At 51.1% G+C, this 21,352-nt stretch overlaps 1 protein-coding gene across 1 annotated transcript in view; it reads left to right on the top strand.

Annotated features, from left to right (window-relative positions):
• The first annotated feature begins 2,166 nt into the window (after positions 1 to 2,166).
• Positions 2,167 to 21,352, top strand: part of GBE1 (1,4-alpha-glucan branching enzyme 1) — a 252,679-nt gene continuing 233,493 nt past the window's right edge. The window contains exons 1-2 of the mRNA XM_075333081.1: positions 2,167 to 2,261; positions 12,884 to 13,006. Coding sequence (XP_075189196.1) covers positions 2,251 to 2,261; positions 12,884 to 13,006 — 134 coding nt within the window. The 5' untranslated portion in view covers positions 2,167 to 2,250. The remainder of the gene's footprint in view (positions 2,262 to 12,883; positions 13,007 to 21,352) is intronic.

Raw genomic sequence — 21,352 nt, 5'->3', positions numbered from 1 at the left:
CAGAGGGGAGGCGGAGGAAGAAGCTGTGCCCAGGGAGGAGGGAGCTGTGCCCGGGGAGGCGGAGGAAAGCGCTGTGCCCGGGGAGGTCAGAGGGGAGGCGGAGGAAGAAGCTGTGCCCGGGGAGGAGGGAGCTGTGCCCGGGGAGGCGGAGGAAAGCGCTGTGCCCGGGGAGGTCAGAGGGGAGGCGGGAGCTGTGCTCAGGGAGGCGGAGGAAGAAGCTGTGCCCGGGGAGGAGGGAGCTGTGCCCGGGGACGCGGAGGAGAGCGCTGTGCCCGGGGAGGTCAGAGGGGAGGCGGGAGCTGTGCTCAGGGAGGCGGAGGAGGAAGCTGTGCCCGGGGAGGAGGGAGCTGTGCCCGGGGAGGCGGAGGAGAGCGCTGTGCCCGGGGAGGTCAGAGGGGAGGCGGGAGCTGTGCTCAGGGAGGCGGAGGAAGAAGCTGTGCCCGGGGAGGAGGGAGCTGTGCCCGGGGACGCGGAGGAGAGCGCTGTGCCCGGGGAGGTCAGAGGGGAGGCGGGAGCTGTGCTCAGGGAGGCGGAGGAAGAAGCTGTGCCCGGGGAGGAGGGAGCTGTGCCCGGGGAGGCGGAGGAGAGCGCTGTGCCCGGGGAGGTCAGAGGGGAGGCGGGAGCTGTGCTCAGGGAGGCGGAGGAAGAAGCTGTGCCCGGGGAGGAGGGAGCTGTGCCCGGGGAGGTCAGAGGGGAGGCGGAGGAGAGCGCTGTGCCCGGGGAGGTCAGAGGGGAGGCGGGAGCTGTGCTCAGGGAGGCGGAGGAAGAAGCTGTGCCCGGGGAGGAGGGAGCTGTGCCCGGGGAGGCGGAGGAGAGCGCTGTGCCCGGGGAGGTCAGAGGGGAGGCGGGAGCTGTGCCCGGGGAGATCAGAGGGGAGGTGGAGGAGGGAGCTGTGCCCGGGGAGGTCAGGCGGAGGAAGAAGCTGTGCCCGGGGAGGAGGGAGCTGTGCCCGGGGAGGCGGAGGAGAGCGCTGTGCCCGGGGAGGTCAGAGGGGAGGCGGAGGAGGGAGCTGTGCCCAGGGAGGTCAGAGGGGAGGCGGAGGAGGGAGCTGAGCCCGAGGAGGGAGCTGAGCCCGGCGAGGTCAGAGGGGAGGCGGAGGAGGGAGCTGTGCCCGGCGAGGTCAGAGGGGAGGCGGAGGAGGGAGCTGTGCCCGGGGAGGTCAGAGGGGAGGCGGAGGAGGGACCTGTGCCCGGGGAGGTCAGAGGGGAGGCGGAGGAGGGACCTGTGCCCGGGGAGGTCAGAGGGGAGGCGGAGGAGGGAGCTGTGCCCGGGGAGGTCAGAGGGGAGGCGGAGTAGAGCGCTGTGCCCGGGGAGGTCAGAGGGGAGGCGGAGGAGAGAGCTGTGCCCGGGGAGGTAAGAGGGGAGGCGGAGGAGAGCGCTGTGCCAGGGGAGGCGGAGGAGAGTGCTGTGCCCGGGGAGGTCAGAGGGGAGACGAAGGAGAGCGCTGTGCCCGGGGAGGTCAGAGGGGAGACGAAGGAGAGCGCTGTGCCCGGGGAGGTCAGAGGGGAGGCGGAGGAGAGCGCTGTGCCCGGGGAGGTCAGAGGGGAGACGAAGGAGAGCGCTGTGCCCGGGGAGGTCAGAGGGGAGACGAAGGAGAGCGCTGTGCCCGGGGAGGTCAGAGGGGAGACGAAGGAGAGCGCTGTGCCCGGGGAGGTCAGAGGGGAGGCGGAGGAGAGCGCTGTGCCAGGGGAGGTCAGAGGGGAGGCGGAGGAGAGCGCTGTGCCCGGGGAGGTCAGAGGGGAGGCGGAGGAGAGCGCTGTGCCAGGGGAGGTCAGAGGGGAGGCGAAGGAGAGCGCTGTGCCCGGGGAGGTCAGAGGGGAGGCGAAGGAGAGCGCTGTGCCCGGGGAGGTCAGAGGGGAGGCGGAGGAGGGAGCTGTGCCCGGGGAGGTCAGAGGGGAGGCGGAGGAGAGAGCTGTGCCCGGGGAGGTCAGAGGGGAGGCGGAGGAGGGAGCTGTGCCCGGGGAGGTCAGAGGGGAGGCGGAGGAGGGAGCTGTGCCCGGGGAGGTCAGAGGGGAGGCGGAGGAGGGAGCTGTGCCCGGGGAGGTCAGAGGGGAGGCGGAGGAGGGAGCTGTGTTCGGTGCGGTCACCCGGCGGCACACGGGCTTGTCTGCAACGCTGCACGCTGATTGGCTAAAAACTCATCACGTGGCCTCAGAACCAGGAAGTGAATGGTACAGAAGACGGAGGAGAGCAGGTGGGAGGCAGGAGCGGCGCGTGTGTGACAGGGACAGTGACAGCCAGGAGGACAAGATGGAGCCCGGGTGAGGAGGCGGCGAGCACCGGACTGCAGCGCTGTAGTCTCACTGTACACACATAGAGCTGCAGACACACACGTTATATACGCACACGTATGATATATAAGGAGAGAGTGAGAGAGACAGCGCACCCCGCCCCCTCCTGATTCATTCTGGGATCATGTTTACATTTGGTACCTTGTGTGCTCAGTATCCAGATAACCTCCGTGCACCCCCCCGTCCAGTGTCCCCCCCCCCCCCCCCCCGTGCTCTGTAACCTCCGTGCACCCCCCCGTCCAGTGTCCCCCCCCCCCCCCCCGTGCTCTGTAACCTCCGTGCACCCCCCCCTCCAGTGTCCCCCCGTGCTCTGTAACTTCCGTGCACCCCCTCTCCAGTGTCCCCCCCCCCCCCGTGCTCTGTAACCTCCGTGCACCCCCCCGTCCAGTGTGTCCCCCCCCCCCCCCGTGCTCTGTAACCTCCGTGCACCCCCCCGTCCAGTGTCCCCCCCCCCCCCGTGCTCTGTAACCTCCGTGCACCTCCCCCTCCAGTGTCCCCCCGTGCTCTGTAACTTCCGTGCACCCCCTCTCCAGTGTCCCCCCCCCCCCGTGCTCTGTAACCTCCGTGCACCCCCCCTCCAGTGTTCCCCCGTGCTCTGTAACCTCCGTGCACCCCCCTCCAGTGTTCCCCCCGTGCTCTGTAACCTCCGTGCACCCCCCTCCAGTGACCCCCCGTGCTCTGTAAGGCTACTTTCACACATCCGGTTTGAGCCCTGCGGCTCAATCCGGCTGTGAAAACTATGCAACGGATGCGGTGAAAACACCGCATCCTTTGCATACGTTTTTACATGCGGCCGGTCCGTTTTTTTCCGGTTGCGGCATGCTACTGAGCATGCGCAGTGGAAAATACCTCCATAGGGATGCATTGAAAAATGCGCCGCAGCGGCCGGATGCGGCGCGATGCGGTGTTTTTTGCCGGAGCAAAAAACGTTGCAGGGTACGTTCGATCCGGCCGCCGCATCGGCTAAATCTGCCGCATGCGGCAAAAACCGGACCGAACGCAAGCCCCTACGGCACAATGCGGCACTAATGTAAGTCAATGCAAAAAAAACCGCAATCGGCGTTACAAAAGCCGGTTGCGGTTTTTCTGCAGAACGCCGTATTGTGCCGCAGAGCAAAAATCCGGATGTGTGAAAGTACCCTTAGGCTACTTTCACACATCCGGCTTGAGCCCTGCGGCTCAATCCGGCTGTGGAAGCTATGCAACGGATGCGGTGAAAACACCGCATCCTTTGCATAAGGGTACTTGCGTAGGGGCTTGCGTTCGGTCCGGTTTTTGCCGCATGCGGCAGATTTAGCCGATGCGGCGGCCGGATCGAACGTACCCTGCAACGTTTTTTGCTCCGGCAAAAAACACCGCATCGCGCCGCATCCGGCCGCTGCGGCGCATTTTTCAATGCATCCCTATGGAGGCCGGATGCGGCGCGATGCGGAAAAAACCGCATCCGGTCGCCGCATGCGGTATTTTCCACTGCGCATGCTCAGTAGCATGCCGCAACCGGAAAAAACCGGACCGGCCGCATGTAAAAACTGATGCAAAGGATGCGGTGTTTTCACCGCATCCGTTGCATAGTTTTCACAGCCGGATTGAGCCGCAGGGCTCAAACCGGATGTGTGAAAGTAGCCTAAGTTTTTCCCATGCGGCCCGCCCGTTTTTTGCCGCTTGCGGCATGCTACTGTGGCAAAAACCGCATGCGGCGGCCGGATGCGGTATTTGCCGCATCGCGCAGCATCCGGCCGCCATAGGCATGCATTGAGAGATGCGCCGCATCGGCCGAATGCGGCGCGATGCGGTTTTTTTTGCCGCACGAAAAAACGTGCCAGGCAACGTTCCATCCGGCCGCCGCATCGGCTAAATCTGCCGCATGCGGCAAAAACCGGATGGAACGCAAGGCCATGCGGCACAATGCGGCACTAATTAAAGTCTATGCAGGAAAATCGCAACCGGCAGCAAAAAAGACCGGTTGCGATTTTCCTGCAAAGTGCCGGATTGTGCCGCAGAAGAAAAACCGGAGGTGTGAAAGTACCCTAACTTCCGTGCACCCCCCCGTCCAGTGTCCCCCGTGCTCTGTAACCTCCGTGCAACCTCCCCTCCCTCAACCTCCCCTCCAGTGTCCCCCCCCCCCCCGTGCTCTGTAAGCTCTGTGCACCCCCCCTGTCCAGTGTCCCCCCTGTGCTCTGTAACCTCCGTGCACCCCCCCTCCAGTGTCCCTCCCCTGTGCTCTGTAACCTCCGTGCACCCCCCCTCCAGTGTCCCCCCGTGCTCTGTAACCTCCGTGCACCCCCCTCCAGTGTCCCCCCGTGCTCTGTAACCTCCGTGCACCCCCCCAGTGTTTCCCGTGCTCTGTGTCCATGCAGCGTCATTACTTCTGTGTTGTTGCTTCTGTGTGGAATATCACAGGCTGGATCCATACAGAAAAAAAGTGCATTGATTATTTACTGACCTGAGCAGCACCAGGGAGTGTTCTGTGTGCGGCTTCTTTTGCTTTTTCTCTTTGAGTAGAAAATCTTAAAAAAAAGTTTTCATTGGAGATTTTCTTTTCTTCTTTGAGAACTCAACAAAAAAAAGTAAAAAAAAAAAACAAACTGCAACCTCAGTGCACAGGACGAGCCGATTTTGCAGAACTTGGAGTGCAAGTTGCCATTGTGACTTTGTATTGATGGCGACCTCTTCTTATCCTTATATCTGATGTTTGTCCCTGGGGTGCCCTGCCCGGTGGTGGCGTCCCTGGGGTGCCCTGCCCGGTGGTGGCGTCCCTGGGGTGCCCTGCCCGGTGGTGGCGTCCCTGGGGTGCCCTGCCCGGTGGTGGCGTCCCTGGGGTGCCCTGCCCGGTGGTGGCGTCCCTGGGGGCCCCTGCCCGGTGGTGGCATCCCTGGGGGCCTGCCCGGTCGTCCCCTCAGCTTTGGGCGCTGGAGATGGTTTAGTAGGAACAGACCTGCTGCTGTCTTCCCTTTACGGCTGCGTTCAGGCATCTGTGTATTCAGTTAAGTCCTGTCAATGGAAAACTGCGACCGCACACAGACCCATGTTCTACCCTCTGATTTTTTTTTTCTTTTTTTCCACACTGATCTGACGCTCGTGCTGGTCTCTTCTTCATCTCTGAGGAGAGTCTCCTAATCAAGTCTGAGTGCACGAAGACAGACCAGACGTTCAGCAACAGATTTTTACAGATACATTGCTCTTATTGCAGGCAGCTGTAAATGATATTCCCTGCAGATGTATAAATACTATATAGATGACAATTGTGGGTTTAGGTTACATTTGGTAATTATTGGTTGTCATCAGAATGTGTGATTTAGGAATTAAAGGGAACCAACCATCAGGATCTTCATATATAAAGTAAAGCCAGTGCTATACTGGAGCTAGGATGGTGAATGTAAGCATAGCTATTGTTCTGAGATTGGAGGTTTTATTTCAGAAATATGTTCAAGTAAAGTTCCAGCAATGCACTGCTTTTTGATTGACAGATGCAACAGGAAGGGAATAGGTGGGTCAGGTCTTGCTATCTATTCCCGCCCCTGCCTGGTCTTCCTCCCCCTGTTTCTGTCATACACATTTATTCCAGCGCCTTTTCACTATCGTTTGGAAGTATTGCACAAAAGTCTTGACTAACGGAGTCAGCGCCTCCGCATAGCGCTTTCTCTGGTACCATCTTTGTGAACAGTGTCATCTTTCAGCGCATGCGTCTTCGCATCCTCTCCTGTCGCAACAGAACTGAAGACCGCCCATAAAATCAGCTCACCGGTCTCCTATGAAGCATGCGGCTCGTGTTCTCCTGGGTGTGGTGTGCGGTGAGCTGATTTTGTGGGTGGTCTGCAGTTCTGCTGTGACCACACACGCTCTCTTGGTCAAAACGAGAGCAGAGGATGAGGGCGCATGCACCACCCTCGCACAGCGCACACAGCAGTCCGCTAAAAGAAGACGGTGTTCACAAAGATCACGCCGGAGAAAGAACGATTATTATTATTATTATTTATTATTATAGCGCCATTTATTCCATGGCGCTTTACAAGTGAAAGAGGGTATATGTACAACAATCATTAACAGTACAAGACAGACTGGTATAGGAGGAGAGAGGACCCTGCCCGCGAGGGCTCACAGTCTACAGGGAATGGGTGATGGTACAATAGGTGAGGACAGAGCTGGTTGCGCAGTGGTCTACTGGGCTGAGGGCTATTGTAGGTTGTAGGCTTGTTGGAAGAGGTGGGTCTTGAGGTTCCTCTTGAAGCTTTCCACGGTAGTGGAGAGTCTGATGTGCTGAGGTAGAGCGTTCCAGAGTATGGGGGATGCACGGGAGAAATCTTGTACACGATTGTGGGAAGAGGAAATAAGAGAGGAGCAGAGAAGGAGATCTTGTGAGGATCTAAGGTTGCGTGCAGGTAGGTACTGGGAGACTAGGTCACAGATGTAGGGAGGAGACAGGTTGTGCATGGCTTTGTATGTCATGGTTAATGTTTTGAACTGGAGTCGTTGGGCGATGGGAAGCCAGTGAAGGGATTGGCAGAGTGGCGAGGCTGGGGAGTAGCGAGGGGAGAGGTGGATTAAGCGGGCTGCAGAGTTTAGGATAGATTGGAGGGGTGCAAGAGTGTTGGAAGGGAGGCCAGAGAGCAGGAGGTTGCAGTAGTCGAGGCGGGAGATGATGAGGGCATGCACTAATGTTTTTGAAGATTCTTGGTTAAGGAAAGCACGGATCCGGGAGATATTTTTGAGTTGTAATCGGCATGAGTTGAAGAGGGCTTGGATGTGTGGCTTGAAGGATAGAGCAGAGTCGAGGGTTACTCCAAGGCAACGAGCTTGTGAGACTGGGGTGAGTGAGCAACCATCAAGTTTGATGGAAAGGCTTGTTGGAGGAGGTGAGTGAGGAGGAGGAAAGACAATAAACTCTGTTTTGTCCATGTTAAGTTTTAGGAATCGTGCAGAGAAGAAGGATGAAATAGCAGACAGACATTGTGGTATTTTGGTTAGTAGAGAGGTAATGTCAGGTCCAGAGAGGTAGATCTGTGTGTCATCGGCATAGAGATGATACTGGAAGCCGTGGGACTCTATGAGCTGTCCCAAGCCGAAGGTATAGATGGAGAACAGCAGGGGTCCAAGAACTGAGCCTTGAGGGACACCGACAGATAGGGGGCGAGCTGAGGAAGTGGTGTGAGAATGGGAGACGCTGAAAGTTCGGTCGGTTAGGTATGAGGAGATCCAAGATAGGGCCAAGTCTGTGATGGCCAGAGATGAGAGAATCTGTAGTAGGAGGGAATGGTCTACTGTGTCGAAGGCAGAGGACAGGTCCAGGAGGAGGAGGATAGAGTAGTGTCGCTTGGCTTTGGCGGTTAGTAGATCATTGGTGACTTTGGTTAGGGCAGTTTCGGTAGAATGATGTGGTCGGAAGCCAGATTGAAGCCGGTCAAAGAGGGAGCTGGAGGAGAGGTATGAGGACAATTCAAGATGGACATGCTGTTCCAGTAGTTTTGAGGCATAGGGGAGAAGGGATATGGGGCGATAGTTTGACACAGAGGATGGGTCAAGGGAGGGCTTTTTGAGGATGGGTGTAATAGAGGCATGTTTAAAGCATGAAGGGAATACACCACTTGCTAGTGATAGGTTGAAGAGATGGGTTAGGGCTGGGATGAGGACTGCGGTGATGTTGGGGATGAGGTGCGATGGGAGCGGGTCCAGTGCACAGGTGGTTAGATGTGATCTTGAGAGTAGAGTGGAGAGATTGTTTTCTGTCATGGTGGAGAAGCTGGATTTGGAGGAAGAGGGATGAGTAGCTATGATGAGGGGCTGTGGTGATTGTGGGCCAAAGCTTGCTCTGATGTTGTCAATCTTCCGCTTGAAGAAAGAGGCAAAGTCTTCAGCTGAGATGAGAGGAGAGGGAGGTGGTGCCGGAGGACGGAGGAGAGAATTGAAAGTGTTGAATAGCTGTTTAGGGTTGTGAGAGAAAGAAGATATGAGGGATGAGAAGTAGGTTTGTTTTGCAGCAGTGAGTGTGGACTTGAAAGTGGTGAGGGACTCTTTATATGCAATGAAGTGTTCAGTGGAATGAGACCTCTTCCATCTGCGCTCAGCAATTCTGGAAGCCCGTCTAAGTTCTTTAGTCTGCCTTGTGTGCCAGGGTTGCCTGTTGATTGTGCGGGTTTTGGTGTGTGTGAGGGGGGCAGCTGATTCGAGAGCTGCAGAGATTGTAGTGTTGTATAAAGTTGCAGCGGCATCTTCATCATGTAGAAATGCAATGTCTGTGAGGGGGAGAAGGGACTGAGAAAGGGCGTGTAAATCAATGTGTTTGATATTTCTGTGAGGGTATGAAAATTTGTGGAGGGGGGGTTGCATACTTGGAGAAGAGAGGGAAGAGAATGTGAGTAGGTTGTGGTCAGACAGGGGGAGAGGTGAGTTAGAGAGGTTAGATAGGGAACAGAGGCGAGTGAAGATGAGGTCCAGCGTGTGGCCATCTTTGTGAGTAGCTGCAGAAGACCATTGGGTGAGGCTGAAGGAGGAAGCGAGTGTTAGAAGTTTGGAGACAGATGAGTGGGAAGTGTCAATGGGGATATTGAAATCACCCATAATGATGGTGGGGATGTCGGTGGAAAGGAAGTGTAGTAGCCAGGTGGTGAAATGGTCAAAAAAGGCAGTGGCTGGCCCTGGAGGGCGGTAAATGACAGCCAGCTGAAGGTTGGAGGGGGCGTAGATGCGTACGGAGTGCACCTCAAAAGAGGGGAGAGTAACAGAGGGTGGTAGAGGAATTGGTGTAAAGGAGCATTGGTCGGACAGGAGCAAACCAACTCCTCCACCATGCTTGTTACTGGGGCGGGGGGTGTGAGAGAGTTGGAGACCACCATAAGAAAGTGCAGCAGGAGAGGCAGTGTCAGAGGGGGTGAGCCAGGTTTCTGTGATGGCGAGGAAGGAGAGTTTATTAGTGATGAACAGATCATGAATGTAGGATAGTTTGTTGCAGACAGAGCGAGCGTTCCATAGAGCTCCTGTTAGTGGGACTGGGGGAGCGGGGGCTGGGTGAATGGGTATGAGGTTTGCGAGGTTGCGGAAATTTGTGTTAGGTTGTTGAAGAGGGTTTGAAGTGACAATAGGGATGTGGTGAGGAGGACCAGGATTTGGAGCAATATCCCCAGCAGTGAGGAGAAGCAGTGAGAGTGTTAGTAAGTGGGAGCAGGAGAGGCCATGAGATGGACGTGTGTATCTGGAGACACTGGGTGTAATATTGAGGAAAATGTCTGAGGGGAAGGTAAGATGGGTGGGGAGGATGGAGGGAGAGATGGATAGTTCATTACTGGCTTTAGGGATCAGAGAACTATGTGCAGACACCCATTCCTGCACCATCTTAGTGAAGACTTTTATGTAATATTTCCAAATGATAATTCAGCGCCTGCGCACGAACATGTATGACAGGGAGAGGAGGGCTAGGCAGGCAGACAGGGGCGGGAATACATAGCAAGTCCAAACCCACATATCCCAATACTTTTGCACCTGTCAACCAAATAACGGGGTTAGCTCGCCCCATACACAGCAGGTAAAGGCTGAGTGTTAGGGTATGGTTCCACTTGCGTATGACTCGAGCGAGTCTCACATCGGTGTCACCCAGCACAGCATACCGGTCTCCGGACAGGAGCGACTCAGCTGCATAGAAATACATGCAGCCCACCCACTCCTGTTGGAGAGTGTGTAGCTGCGCTGGGTGATACCAATGCGAGGCTCGCACAATTAATACGCAAGTGGAACTGTACTCTTACAACCGCGACCTGCCTGCAACAACTGCCGGTGGCGGGGAGCTCCCACTGCCATTATTAACCTATTAAATGCTGCTGTCTAACTGTGACAGTGGCACTAACAGCGTTCTGGCAAGGGGGTGCGCCATTATATGTGATCATTGTGTGCCCTTGCCGATGGGTTACTATAACAAGAGGAGGTCTACTGAAGACTTCTACCGGTCATTACAGAGCTCCCCTATAGCCAGGCGCCAGAGGACACCATGATTGTATACTATGGGTAGCAGTGCCGTGATATATCTGTATACTGCACAAGAGAGCAGACGAGCGCAGTACAAGCATCTGGAGGGGACGGCTTCTCCTAATAATAATAATAATAATAATAATAATAATAATAATAATAATAATAATAATAATAATTAATATTAATAAAAAAATGTGTTATTGCCTAGTACAGGAGAGTCTGACCTCTCATAATATAAAAATAATTGACCCAATTTAACACCATAATTTTTTTTTTTTTTCTTTTCAGCACTAAAATAATTAATAATCAAAAAATGAACAGGTTTGGTATCAATGTAATCATAGTGATGAGAATAATATTGCCCTGTCAAGGTCATTGTTACCACATAGGTTATACTGTAAAAACAATTCTTTAAAACATTTTCAGAATTGAACTTTTTTTTTTACTTACAATTTTACCAGACCTGGAAGTTTTCTACCTGTTTTCCAGTACTCTATGGGGTAATAAGAGTGGGGTCATTCAAAAATACAAAAAAAACAAGCCCTCATATTAACAGAAAAATTAAGCTATGCCTCTGGGGAGAAAGTGAGGAAAATAACAGAAATTAGCCATGTTGGGAAAGGGTCAAAAAAAAAAAAATACTCTATAAAAAGAGCTACTTCTTGGCTAGGTCCTTCCCGGAGGGATATCTGGCTACTTTCTGTGTCGAGACTCGTAACAGAGGCTCCATAGATCTTTTTTGATTTGCATACTTCCCAGGGGGCAATGCACCTAGGATTTCACTGTGTTGAGCTCCTTTGCTGGCGTGTTTTCTTTGGCTGGTCTCCCCAAGATCAGTGATTGTTTTGTTGGGTGATATTGTTAATTTATGTTTGTTTTTTTTTTTTTTTTGTTTTTTTTTTTCTCACCCCGGGAGCGGTCGTTTTTCATTTAAGCTCCGGTTTTTAACTCCGTCACGACCTTTGACGGATGTTTCCATCATGGAGCGTGTGCCGTTAAGCCCCGCCCCCTGCCGCAGGCAGGATGCGGCGATCGGCGCCCATATCAGCTGTTTTCAACAGCTGACGTGTGCCTGCATGTTATGAGTGGAATCGCTTTCCATCCGTAACATTAACCCCTTACATCTCGCTGCCAAAGTCTGGCAGCGAGATGTGTATATACGTGCGGTCACGATTTTTACTTACCGCTGCCCCCACCGGAACTCACGTGAGTGATCACGTGACTTTCGGTAGTTGACATGGTAGCACAGGGTCATGTGATGACGCCTGCAGCTATATCGAGTCACTTCCTGCTTCACTGGCCTCCAGGCCGAGTGAAAATGGAAGTGACCGTATCTACTGTTTACAGCTTTGTAGCTGTGATCAGCAGATAGGGAAGAGCGATCGGATTGCTGATCGCTATAGCCCCCTAGGGGGACTAGTAAAATAAAAAAAAAAAGTTTTAAAAAAAAAAAAAAAAAAAAACCTAAGTTCAAATCACCCCCCTTTCACCCCATTGAAAATTAAAGGGTTAAAAAATAAATAAATATACACACATTTGGTATCGCTGCGTTCAGAAATGCCCGATCTATCAAAATATAAAATCAATTAATCTGGTAAACGGCGTAGTGGCGAAAAAAATGCCAAAATTACGTTTTTGGGTCGCCGCAAGTTTTGCGCAAAATGCAATAACAGGCGATCAAAACGTAGCATCTGCGCAAAAATGGTACCATTAGAAACGACAGCTCGAGACGCAAAAAATAAGCTGTCACTGAGCCATAGATCCCGAAAAATGAGAACGCTACGGGTTTCGGAAAATGGCGCAAAACGTGCGCCACTTCTATTGGACAAGCTTGTGAATTTTTTTTTAACCCCTTAGATACAAGTAAACATGTTTGGTGTCTACAAACTCACACCGACCTCAGGCATCCCACTGACACATCAGTTTTACCATATATTGAACACTGTGAATAAAACATCCCAAAAACTATTGTGCCATTGCACTTTTTTTGCAGTTTTTCCACACTTGGAATTTTTTTGCTGTTTTCCAGTACACCATATGGTAAAACTTATGCTTTAATTTAAAAGTACAACTTGTCACGCAAAAAACAAGCCCTCATATGTCAAGATTGACGGAAAAATAAAAAAGTTATGGCTCTCGGAAGAAGGGGAGCAAAAAACAAAAACGGAAAGTGCCCGGGGGTCTGGTCCAGCTTTTCCCGGCACTGGTTCTCTACCCCTGGCCAGATCTATAGTGTGTGTGTGTGTGTGTGATGTGTTGTTCATACTGTACAGTTCACACAGCCTGCAGTTTATGCAGCAGGAATCAGATGACAGGTTCCATATAAGTAAAATAGGAGTCTAAACATTGGATCACAGACCCCTCAGTTGACGCTCAACGTATATATACCTTAATGACAGTGCACTGTATATAGTGGGGACACGGGGATGAGTTGCTGGTGTAAGCTTATTGTTCCACCCTCTTTGCTGGGACGTGTGTCCTGGCAGTGAACATAGAGGTCACGGACTGCACTTAGTAACCGGCTGTGACTGGAGGGTGAGGGGTCATTGACATCACAGTGCTGTGCGTCTGCTTCGCTCAGTAATTCCCATTGAAGTCTCCTAAAATAGTCTCCTCTGTGTCTCTGACTGTTGCAGCATTAATAGCGCGGAGATGGAGGACAATGTGGATGACGCTGAAGTTGTGGTCGTTCCTGGGCTGCACAAGCTGCTTGATCAGGACCCTTATCTCCGGCCGTACAAGAAGGACTTCCAGAGGAGGTAAGATGCAGGACTCCCGTCAGCTCTATAACTGATCACTGCTGCAATGTAGAGGATCATAGGGTAATTACAACGCTGGAAGCAAGTCATTATGTCACGTCAGTCTGGAGGTGTAACTTTTTTTTTTTGTTATATTTGCTGTAGCTTTTACCAAGGGACTCAAAAAACTGATATTACTTTCACTCCCATGATGTTACGAGTGTTGTGCAGTCATCTAATATTGATGACGACGTATTCTTAGGGTAAGTCATAGGGGTCCAACTCCTGGCACTCACCGATCAGCTGCTCTAAGCTCCAGTGCTAGCCGGATGTCAGTGGTCAAAGGCGCAGAAAAGCAAAGTTCTACTCATTGTGTAGCAGCCGCTGCTGGTAAGCTCCCCGCTTCTGGCCAACACACACACACACACACACACACACACACACACACACACACACACACCACATCCGGCACAATAGTGATTGCCTCTGACTAGCAGGGAAAGGTGGGACGCAGTGCAGTGGTACGCATGGAGGACCTGACAGTGGAACGCATCGATGCGTTTCATTGCACTGCATCTCAGGATTCTCAGCTGGCCGGAAGAAATCGGTATTAGTCCAGTCAAAATACGAAAAAAAACCCAAACCCTTTACCCTGAACAAATTCCAAGAAAGTGTTTTATTGTTTTTTGGTTTTTTTTTTTTTGGTTCTATTACATGTAGGGAAAAACATACTAAAAGTTTACCAAGATATTCTTACCACAAAGGGTCCAAATATGACGTCAAAGAATATGGCCGCCAAAGCTGTAAAATTTTAAAGGCGACTCGCCTTTATCATATGTCTTTTATAATTACTACTATTATTATATTTATTATTTAACAATTGATTTATTTATTTAACGTCAAGGACGAGAAGAGATAGTAAAGACCTGGAGAAAATTGCAGATAAACTCGAGACCTTTTCACCTTTCTCTGATGAAGTGTCTCTTCGCAACATTATCACCGGTGTCAATGCAAATAAGGATGTGAATGTCCATAACCTGTTCATCATTGGCAGAGAAATAGTGGCAACAATGGAGGGGCAATCACTGTTTTCAGTTAAGTACAAGCGGTCAATGAAAGCAAAGACCCTGGCATCCAGTGAGGCAAGGCAACTTTGCTAAGGACAAAACAATAGACTCCGCTCTTTTGTTCCAAAGGTTTCTTGTGGTGTCTCAAACTGCTGATCTTTCCCTTGATGAGGTGATGGCCTATGAACTTTCACCATACCCACCATCCCTCTTTGAGGCAAAACATCTTACGAAAACCAAACAAAGCACAACTGATGGCTGCTATAAAAGTAGAGTTCAGTACTCAAGGATGAACCAGAAGTGGAACATTATGTTCTTGACGGAGGTTCTCTTCTCCATCGACTGAAATGGTCAGAAGGAAAGACATATTATTCAATCGCTGAAGACTATGCATCTTTCACAGTAAAGCACTATGGTAAGGCTACAATAGTATTTGATGGTTACATTGGAGGACCAAACACTAAGGACATTACCCATCAGCGACGGCGAAACAAATCGAGCAAGTAACAAAGTGAACATTGCTGAAGGAACGAAATTTGTCGGGAAAAAGGAGGACTTCCTTTCGAATGTGGAGAACAAACAGTCTCTTATCAATCTCGTTTCACAGCGCATGAATGACAGAGGTTGCCACGTAATGCAATCAGAGGGGGATGCAGATATAGAGGTTAAGGCAGCAGTGTCAGTCATCCAACAAAAGTACTAGTCTCATTGGCGAAGATACAGATCTTTTGGTGTTGTTACTTCATCACGCGTCAACCAGCGATGGCAACAAGCTTTATTTCTACTCGGATAAAGAGAGTCCTGCAACAGTATACGACATTAAGGTTATGAAGAAGTTCCTGGGAAACCATGTCTGCAGCAGTCTTCTGTTCCTGCATGCATTCACAGGTTGCGATACCACTTCCGCGGTTTTTGGAATCGGAAAAAAACTCGGTCTACACAAGGTTTCAAAGGGAGACTGTTTTAAATAGCTGTGCTAAAATGTTTTCCAAACCTATGAAAAACATAGCTGAGATTGCAGACGCTGGGTGTAAAGCCATGGTGGCATTGTTCGGGGGCAAACCTGGAGACAAGCTGTCTGCAATGAGGTATTCGACTCTCTGCAAAAAAGTTGGTTTAGCCAAAATCTTTGTTACACCTGAATGACTGCCACCGACCTCCTCTGCAACGAAGTATCATGCCCTTCGAAGTCACCTCCAAGTGATGCTTTGGATGGACAATGGTGAGGCAATGGACACTACTGAATGGATGGGAATTGCAGAACAACAGTCTAGTTCCAGTGATGATGGATACTTCACCCGCGCCAGAAACACTCCTGAAAATAATTCACTGCAATAGTTCTCGTGGTTGTAGTACACTTCGGTGCACTTGCAAAAGACACAAACTTACCTGTTCACGGGTATATGGACCATGTCAAGAAAGGCATTGTGACAATGAGTGAGGAAGCAGTGACTGATAATGAAATTAGTGACTACTGACCTGACACGGTTATTCAGTGATGAAGTAGGTCTTAAAATGCACTGTGTATTAATTCTATAATTTCTAGAAATGTACATGTATGTCATGACGTCATTGATGACGTCATGACCTTGCCTGTCCATGTAGTTAGTATAAAACTTTGTATAAAAATTGTTGTATGAAAATATATAGTATAAAAATTGCAAACTCTTCTGTAAGGCTGCTTTCACACATCCGGTTTTTGCAGTGCGGCTCAATCCGGCTCAAAAACCTATGCAACGGATGCGTCGATAAAAATGGTTCCGTTGCATAAGTTTTCCCATGCGACCCGTCTGTTTTTTGACGGATGCGGCTTGAGACTGAGTATGCGCAGTTCAAAAAACCGCATCCGGCGTCCATAGGCTTGCATTGTAAATTGTGCCGCATTGCGCCGGATCCGGCGCAATGTGTTTTTTTCGCCGCACAAAAAAACGTGCCAGGCAACGTTCCATCCGGCCGCCGCATGGGCTAAATATGCTCGATATCGTGCCGCCCCAGGACACCGTGCCAGCACAGCAGCCACCTAGGACACCGGGACGCCACATGAAAAAGCCGACAGCAGCCTGCCAGCGACATCGGGGGTCAGGTGAGATAAGTTCACAAAGGACTCACATGACCCCGTGATGGCAGTGCTGCAAGACCCGGTCACGGTGTCCTGTGGCGGCACGATATCGTAGCTGCAGGTAATACTGGCTACTGCGGGCTTCAGAAACATGGCGCCGGAGATAAGCGCTATGCGCAGGTGCCAACTCCGGCGCCATGTTTCTGAAGAGAGAAATTTGAATACAACCAGAGAGAGGGAGGAACAGGCGGCGGGGATACACGTGCATAACCCGCCCGGACATTAGGAGAGAGGTGCACACGTCAATCAAAAAGTGCTTGATTTTTCAAGCTTTATAAAGTTGGATTTCACTTCCTAAACACCCGAGCTGCCCACTAATGGTATGTACAGCCTGCGCCTGATAGTGCCAGTACTGCACTGGCTGCACCTTATACATGAAAATCCTGATGTGTGGTTTCCTTTAAGTGGCATAAATGAAAGACATTGCACATGGAAGACACCAGCACGTAGCTGATTCCACAATACATGAACTTGTGCTCTTTATGAATTTTGGTATTAGACAATCAAAGCAAACTGTTTAATGACCCTTCTTAGTGTCGAGGACAGTATGTAATGCCCTTTATTTTTTTGTAACACATGCTTAATATGATTCTAACACTTTGGAAGAAATTATTACCCCCCCCCCCCCTCTCCCCCCCCCAAACACACACCCACACCCAATTGTAGATCCCCAGTTTCTATTATGAAATCTGGTGACAGATCCACCTTTTAAAGAGGCTGTGTAATTAACTTGAATGGGTAAAGATGCAGAGTGTTTCCAAAAACCAGCCGCTTTACAATGTAACTTTTTATTGAAGATCCTTTCTATTTGCAAGAACAAAAAGATTTTTTTATTCTTTTGGGTACCCAATAGTTGCCCAGGTTACCTGCCATTGCCACCACTGCTGTCTGAAGGAAGAAGTGCAGTGCTTCCAAGCTATTTGGTATTGAGCTTGCAAGTGCTGCTCTGAACGTGCCCTCACCCCTCCATTGGCAACTAGGCATTCAGGAGGCTGGGGAGCAGATTGTAGGAGATGCAATACCCCCCCCTCCCCCCTTCTTTTTTTTTTTTTTTTTCTTTTGTGGACTTGTGCCTAAAGTAATAGTATAGTCCAACCTGAAGTCTCTTTTCATGGCACATCTCCAGATATAGGATTATATGTCATGCTCCTCACTCACAGCTTCATCTAATATTTAAAGCACTATGTGTGGTGTTTTTTTTTTTTTTTTTTTTTGTTTAATTTTCCCAGGACACTGAATCTACTCTTATACTCCCCCTGTGGCATCTGCAACTTTTATCGACACCGCTCCGATCCCACAGGGCCATCTTGTTATCACAGATTCTGACTACCCAGAAGTTAGAAGTTACATTTACAATCTCTCAATACAAATCTGAGAGCCAGAATGAGGCTCTCATAGACTTGTATTGAATTATTTCCTCCAACTTGCTCCATGAAACACCTGGAGCGATCCGGCACTTTACAAACAGCCTAAGACAAATGGGAGCGTCGGCGATAGGGGTGAAAATGTAGCACCCCTGAAGCCATCAGGCAGCAACAAGGTACTGCATCCCCACCAGGATGCAGAGCCTACCCCCAGAGACCCAGAAGATCAGTGCCGATAACAAAAACATTCCAGTTAATCCTGTCTTTCCCCAAGACTGGTGCTAGACTGGGGTTGGACCTAATGGATGGCCACCTGGAGGTGGAGCTGAGACAGTCCACTAGACGACCAGGTGGGAGGGGCAGATAGTCAGACAGTAGTTAGTAATTGACAGAGGAGGTGAGAGGAAGCACTGACAGGAGTGTGACGGTGACCTGAGGGCCCAGGTGTTTGGTTGCCGGTGGAGTGCTCCTGGAACCATAGCAGCAACTAGGTACAGAATTCTAGGTCTGGCAGAAACTCCAGGCAGACCTGATAAAATCTGCACAGTGAGGGGACCATCAAGGACCTCACTGACCTTGAAGTTCCGGACTCGGTCGCAATGGGAGAACCGGGGAACAGGACCAGAGACTCCGACCCCACAGGGTTCATGCTACCGTCATACGGACTACCGATGAGAGACTACGAGAAGGGGACCTCAGACGCTTCAAGCCACGGGGACCCACCAACCAAAGACAGGTGCAGGGGAAAGAAGCCACCAGGTCACTAAACCGGCACTGGGTCCAAGGGGACCAGTGGTCAAGACCAGTCTTCCTTGGGTGACCAGTTTCCATCTCACTGTGAGTAAAGGAACCAGTTACACTGCAACCCCTGTGGTCTACCTTCTTTCTGCACCCATCCTCCTCATCTATCCTCTGGGGTCTGGCCCTGCATGCGGAGGGTCTAACATCCAGGCTGCCACCAACACCAGCCCCAGTAGTGAGAACTGTGCATCAGCGGCTCCATCTACGTAGCCGCAACCCGCAAGTGGCGTCACGTGATAAACTTTCATTTAATCTCCCCTGTAAATATACCCCTTTTAAAAAGCATCCTCAGGGACTCCGAACCGGGCAACGGCCACCAAGTGACCTCTCCCCAGCAATACACCGCCCGGGACAGAGTACCCCATAGCCCTGGGCGACACTAAGACACCGCAGGGTGAGTATGTGAATAGGGTCATGGACCTTACAATTAAAAGCACCACTCCAGTGTTGGAAAAAAAAATAAAAATAATGCTGCAGTGGTGTTTTAGTACAGAATTTCATACTCTCAAGGGCCATTCAGAGTAATGGCAAAAAGCTGATCTACTTGTAGCTAGAAATTAAATATTTGGCAAGAATTGCAGTAACTGTGTTATCGTGTTATCTTGTGCCGGTGTCCCCAGTGAGGCCGATTACCACAATCAGGAAAACCAGATGCACAGAACGCTTTATTCTGCTTTATATGTGCTGTTCTTAGACATTTACTCTTCACTGTGCTTTTTTGCGCTGAATCTTCCTGTGAATACACAGTGACTGCCTCTCACACTGCATCCGGGGTTCTGCTGTCATCTTGGGAATTTTTTTTCATTCGACTAAAACCAACCTTCGTAGAACATGAAATGAAGGCACCAACGTGTAACTTCTTGAGCTGCTGCAACTTCAAAGTTGGGCTTGTAAGCTACTATTTGTTTTTCTTTTCTCTGCCCACATAAGGCTAATGTGCTATAAAAAATATACGGGCAGATGCTAATCTGCGGTTCTGCTGCTCCCTAAAGTGGACTTTACACGCTGCGACATAGCTACCGATATATCGTCGGGGTCATGTCGTTAGTGACGCACATCCGGCGCCGGTAGCGACATCGCAGCGTGTGACACCAATGAGCTATGATCAACGATCGCAAAATCATTCAAAAATGGTGATCATTGAAACGTCGCTCATTTCCTTAATATCGCTGCTGCTACAGGTACGATTTTGTTCGTCGCTCCTGCGGCATCACACATCGCTATGTGTGACACCGCAGGAGCGACGAACCTCTCCTTACCTGCGTCCACCGGCAATGCGGAAGGAAGGAGGTGGGCGGGATGTTACGTCCCGCTCATCTCCTCCCCTCCGCTTCTATTGGCCGGCCACTTAGTGATGTCGCTATGACGCCGAACGCACTTTCCCCTTGAGGGAGGGATTGTTCGGCGGTCACAGCGACGTCGCTGACAAGGTATGTGCGTGTGACGCTGCCGTAGCGATAATGTTCGCTACGGCAGCGAGCACCAAATGTCACACGTACGGCGGGGGCGGGTGCTATCACGCTCAAGATCACTAGCGATGTCGCAGCGTGTAAAGTACCCTAAACACTAACTGGGTCGCCCTTCAGTCAAATATGTCTTGGATTATAGTGTAATGCATTGGCAACCACCGAGAAAAGGCCAGCGGGACGTGGAGCGGTGGTAGATTGGTAGGCAAGTAAGCGCAATTTATTTCTGTAGCGCACTTGGCCCATATGTACAGTAATACAAAAGAGCTCAGTGTTCTGCAGGGTCTCCCCACCTGAGCTAGGTGAGAAGACTCAACAGTCAGCTCTTCCGATCTTGGCAGAGTCCATGTATAGTGGACATGTCACACCGTCTTTAGGTTTACTATGTATTTATCAAAAATAGCAACAAGAAGAGGAGATATAAACTCCCCCAAAAATGTATTATAAAATGTACTCACAGCAAAAAAGGGCAACCAGTCAAGTTAGCCCAGGTCAACACATCTAATGCACAAACAGGATGCAGACAAACCTCTCAAGATAATGGACACTTCACAGGTGCAAGGTAAATTGCACACTAGTGGCGCGCATAGGGCACTGTTCACACTTGTATGCGCATGGTGTCCAGCCAGCAACCTATTACCACGCCCTTACTATTAGATTAGGCGAGTTACTCGGACACTACTCACTGCAAGGGACAGGGTGCTGCGGGGTGCAGCTGGGCCTCTTAATACGGCCGTGCATAGTGGAATTTCTGTCCCTTACGTGCTGCAGTGAGTAGTGTGTTGGCCTGGGCTAACTGGACTGGTTGCCCTTTTTTACTATGTATTTAGCTAAATCTATTCATTGGGTAATGCTCCTGGAATACATGTGCCCATCATGATCCAGAAGAAGGTGAGTTGGCATGGTGCAGCTCTGTTCCCCAGGATTCTGATTAGATATAAGCCTCTATGGTCCATGGGAAGGCTAGTTGGCATGGTACTGCTCTGTTCCCCAGGATTCTGATGAAATACAAGCCATCATGGTCAAAGGGAAGTTTTTTTTGGCATTGAATCAGCTTTGTTCCCCAGGATTCTTATCAAATATAAGCCATCATGGTCTAGGACCTAGACCATGATGGCTTATTTTTGATCAGAATCCTGGGGAACAGAGCTGGACCATACAAACTGGCCTTCATCTAGACTCTAGGTCAGGGGTGGGGAACCTCCGGCCCGCGGGCCGCATGCGGCCCGCCATGACCTTTTATGCGGCCCCCGGGCACATTCCCGGGGGCTGCAGTGCTGGGGCCGCCAGCCCTTTAAATGACCACATGCACTGTTTGGGAGAACCAATGGGCTCTCCCGCTGTCCAGTAGCGTAATCAGCAGTGTGTGCCCGCCCCTCTGTCCCCTCGTGCTGCGTGTGTGCCCGCCCCTCTGCCCTCCGGAGCGATGTGCCCGCCCCTATGCCCTCCGGAGCGATGTGCCTGCCCCTCTTTCCCCTCGTGCGGTGTGCCCGCCCCTCTGCCCTTCGGAGCGATCTGCCCGCCCCTCTTTCCCCTCGTGCGGTGTGCCC

The sequence above is a fragment of the Anomaloglossus baeobatrachus genome, chromosome 2, assembly GCF_048569485.1.
Source record: "Anomaloglossus baeobatrachus isolate aAnoBae1 chromosome 2, aAnoBae1.hap1, whole genome shotgun sequence".
NCBI lineage: Eukaryota > Metazoa > Chordata > Amphibia > Anura > Aromobatidae > Anomaloglossus > Anomaloglossus baeobatrachus.
This window is presented reverse-complemented; position numbering and strand designations above follow the sequence as displayed.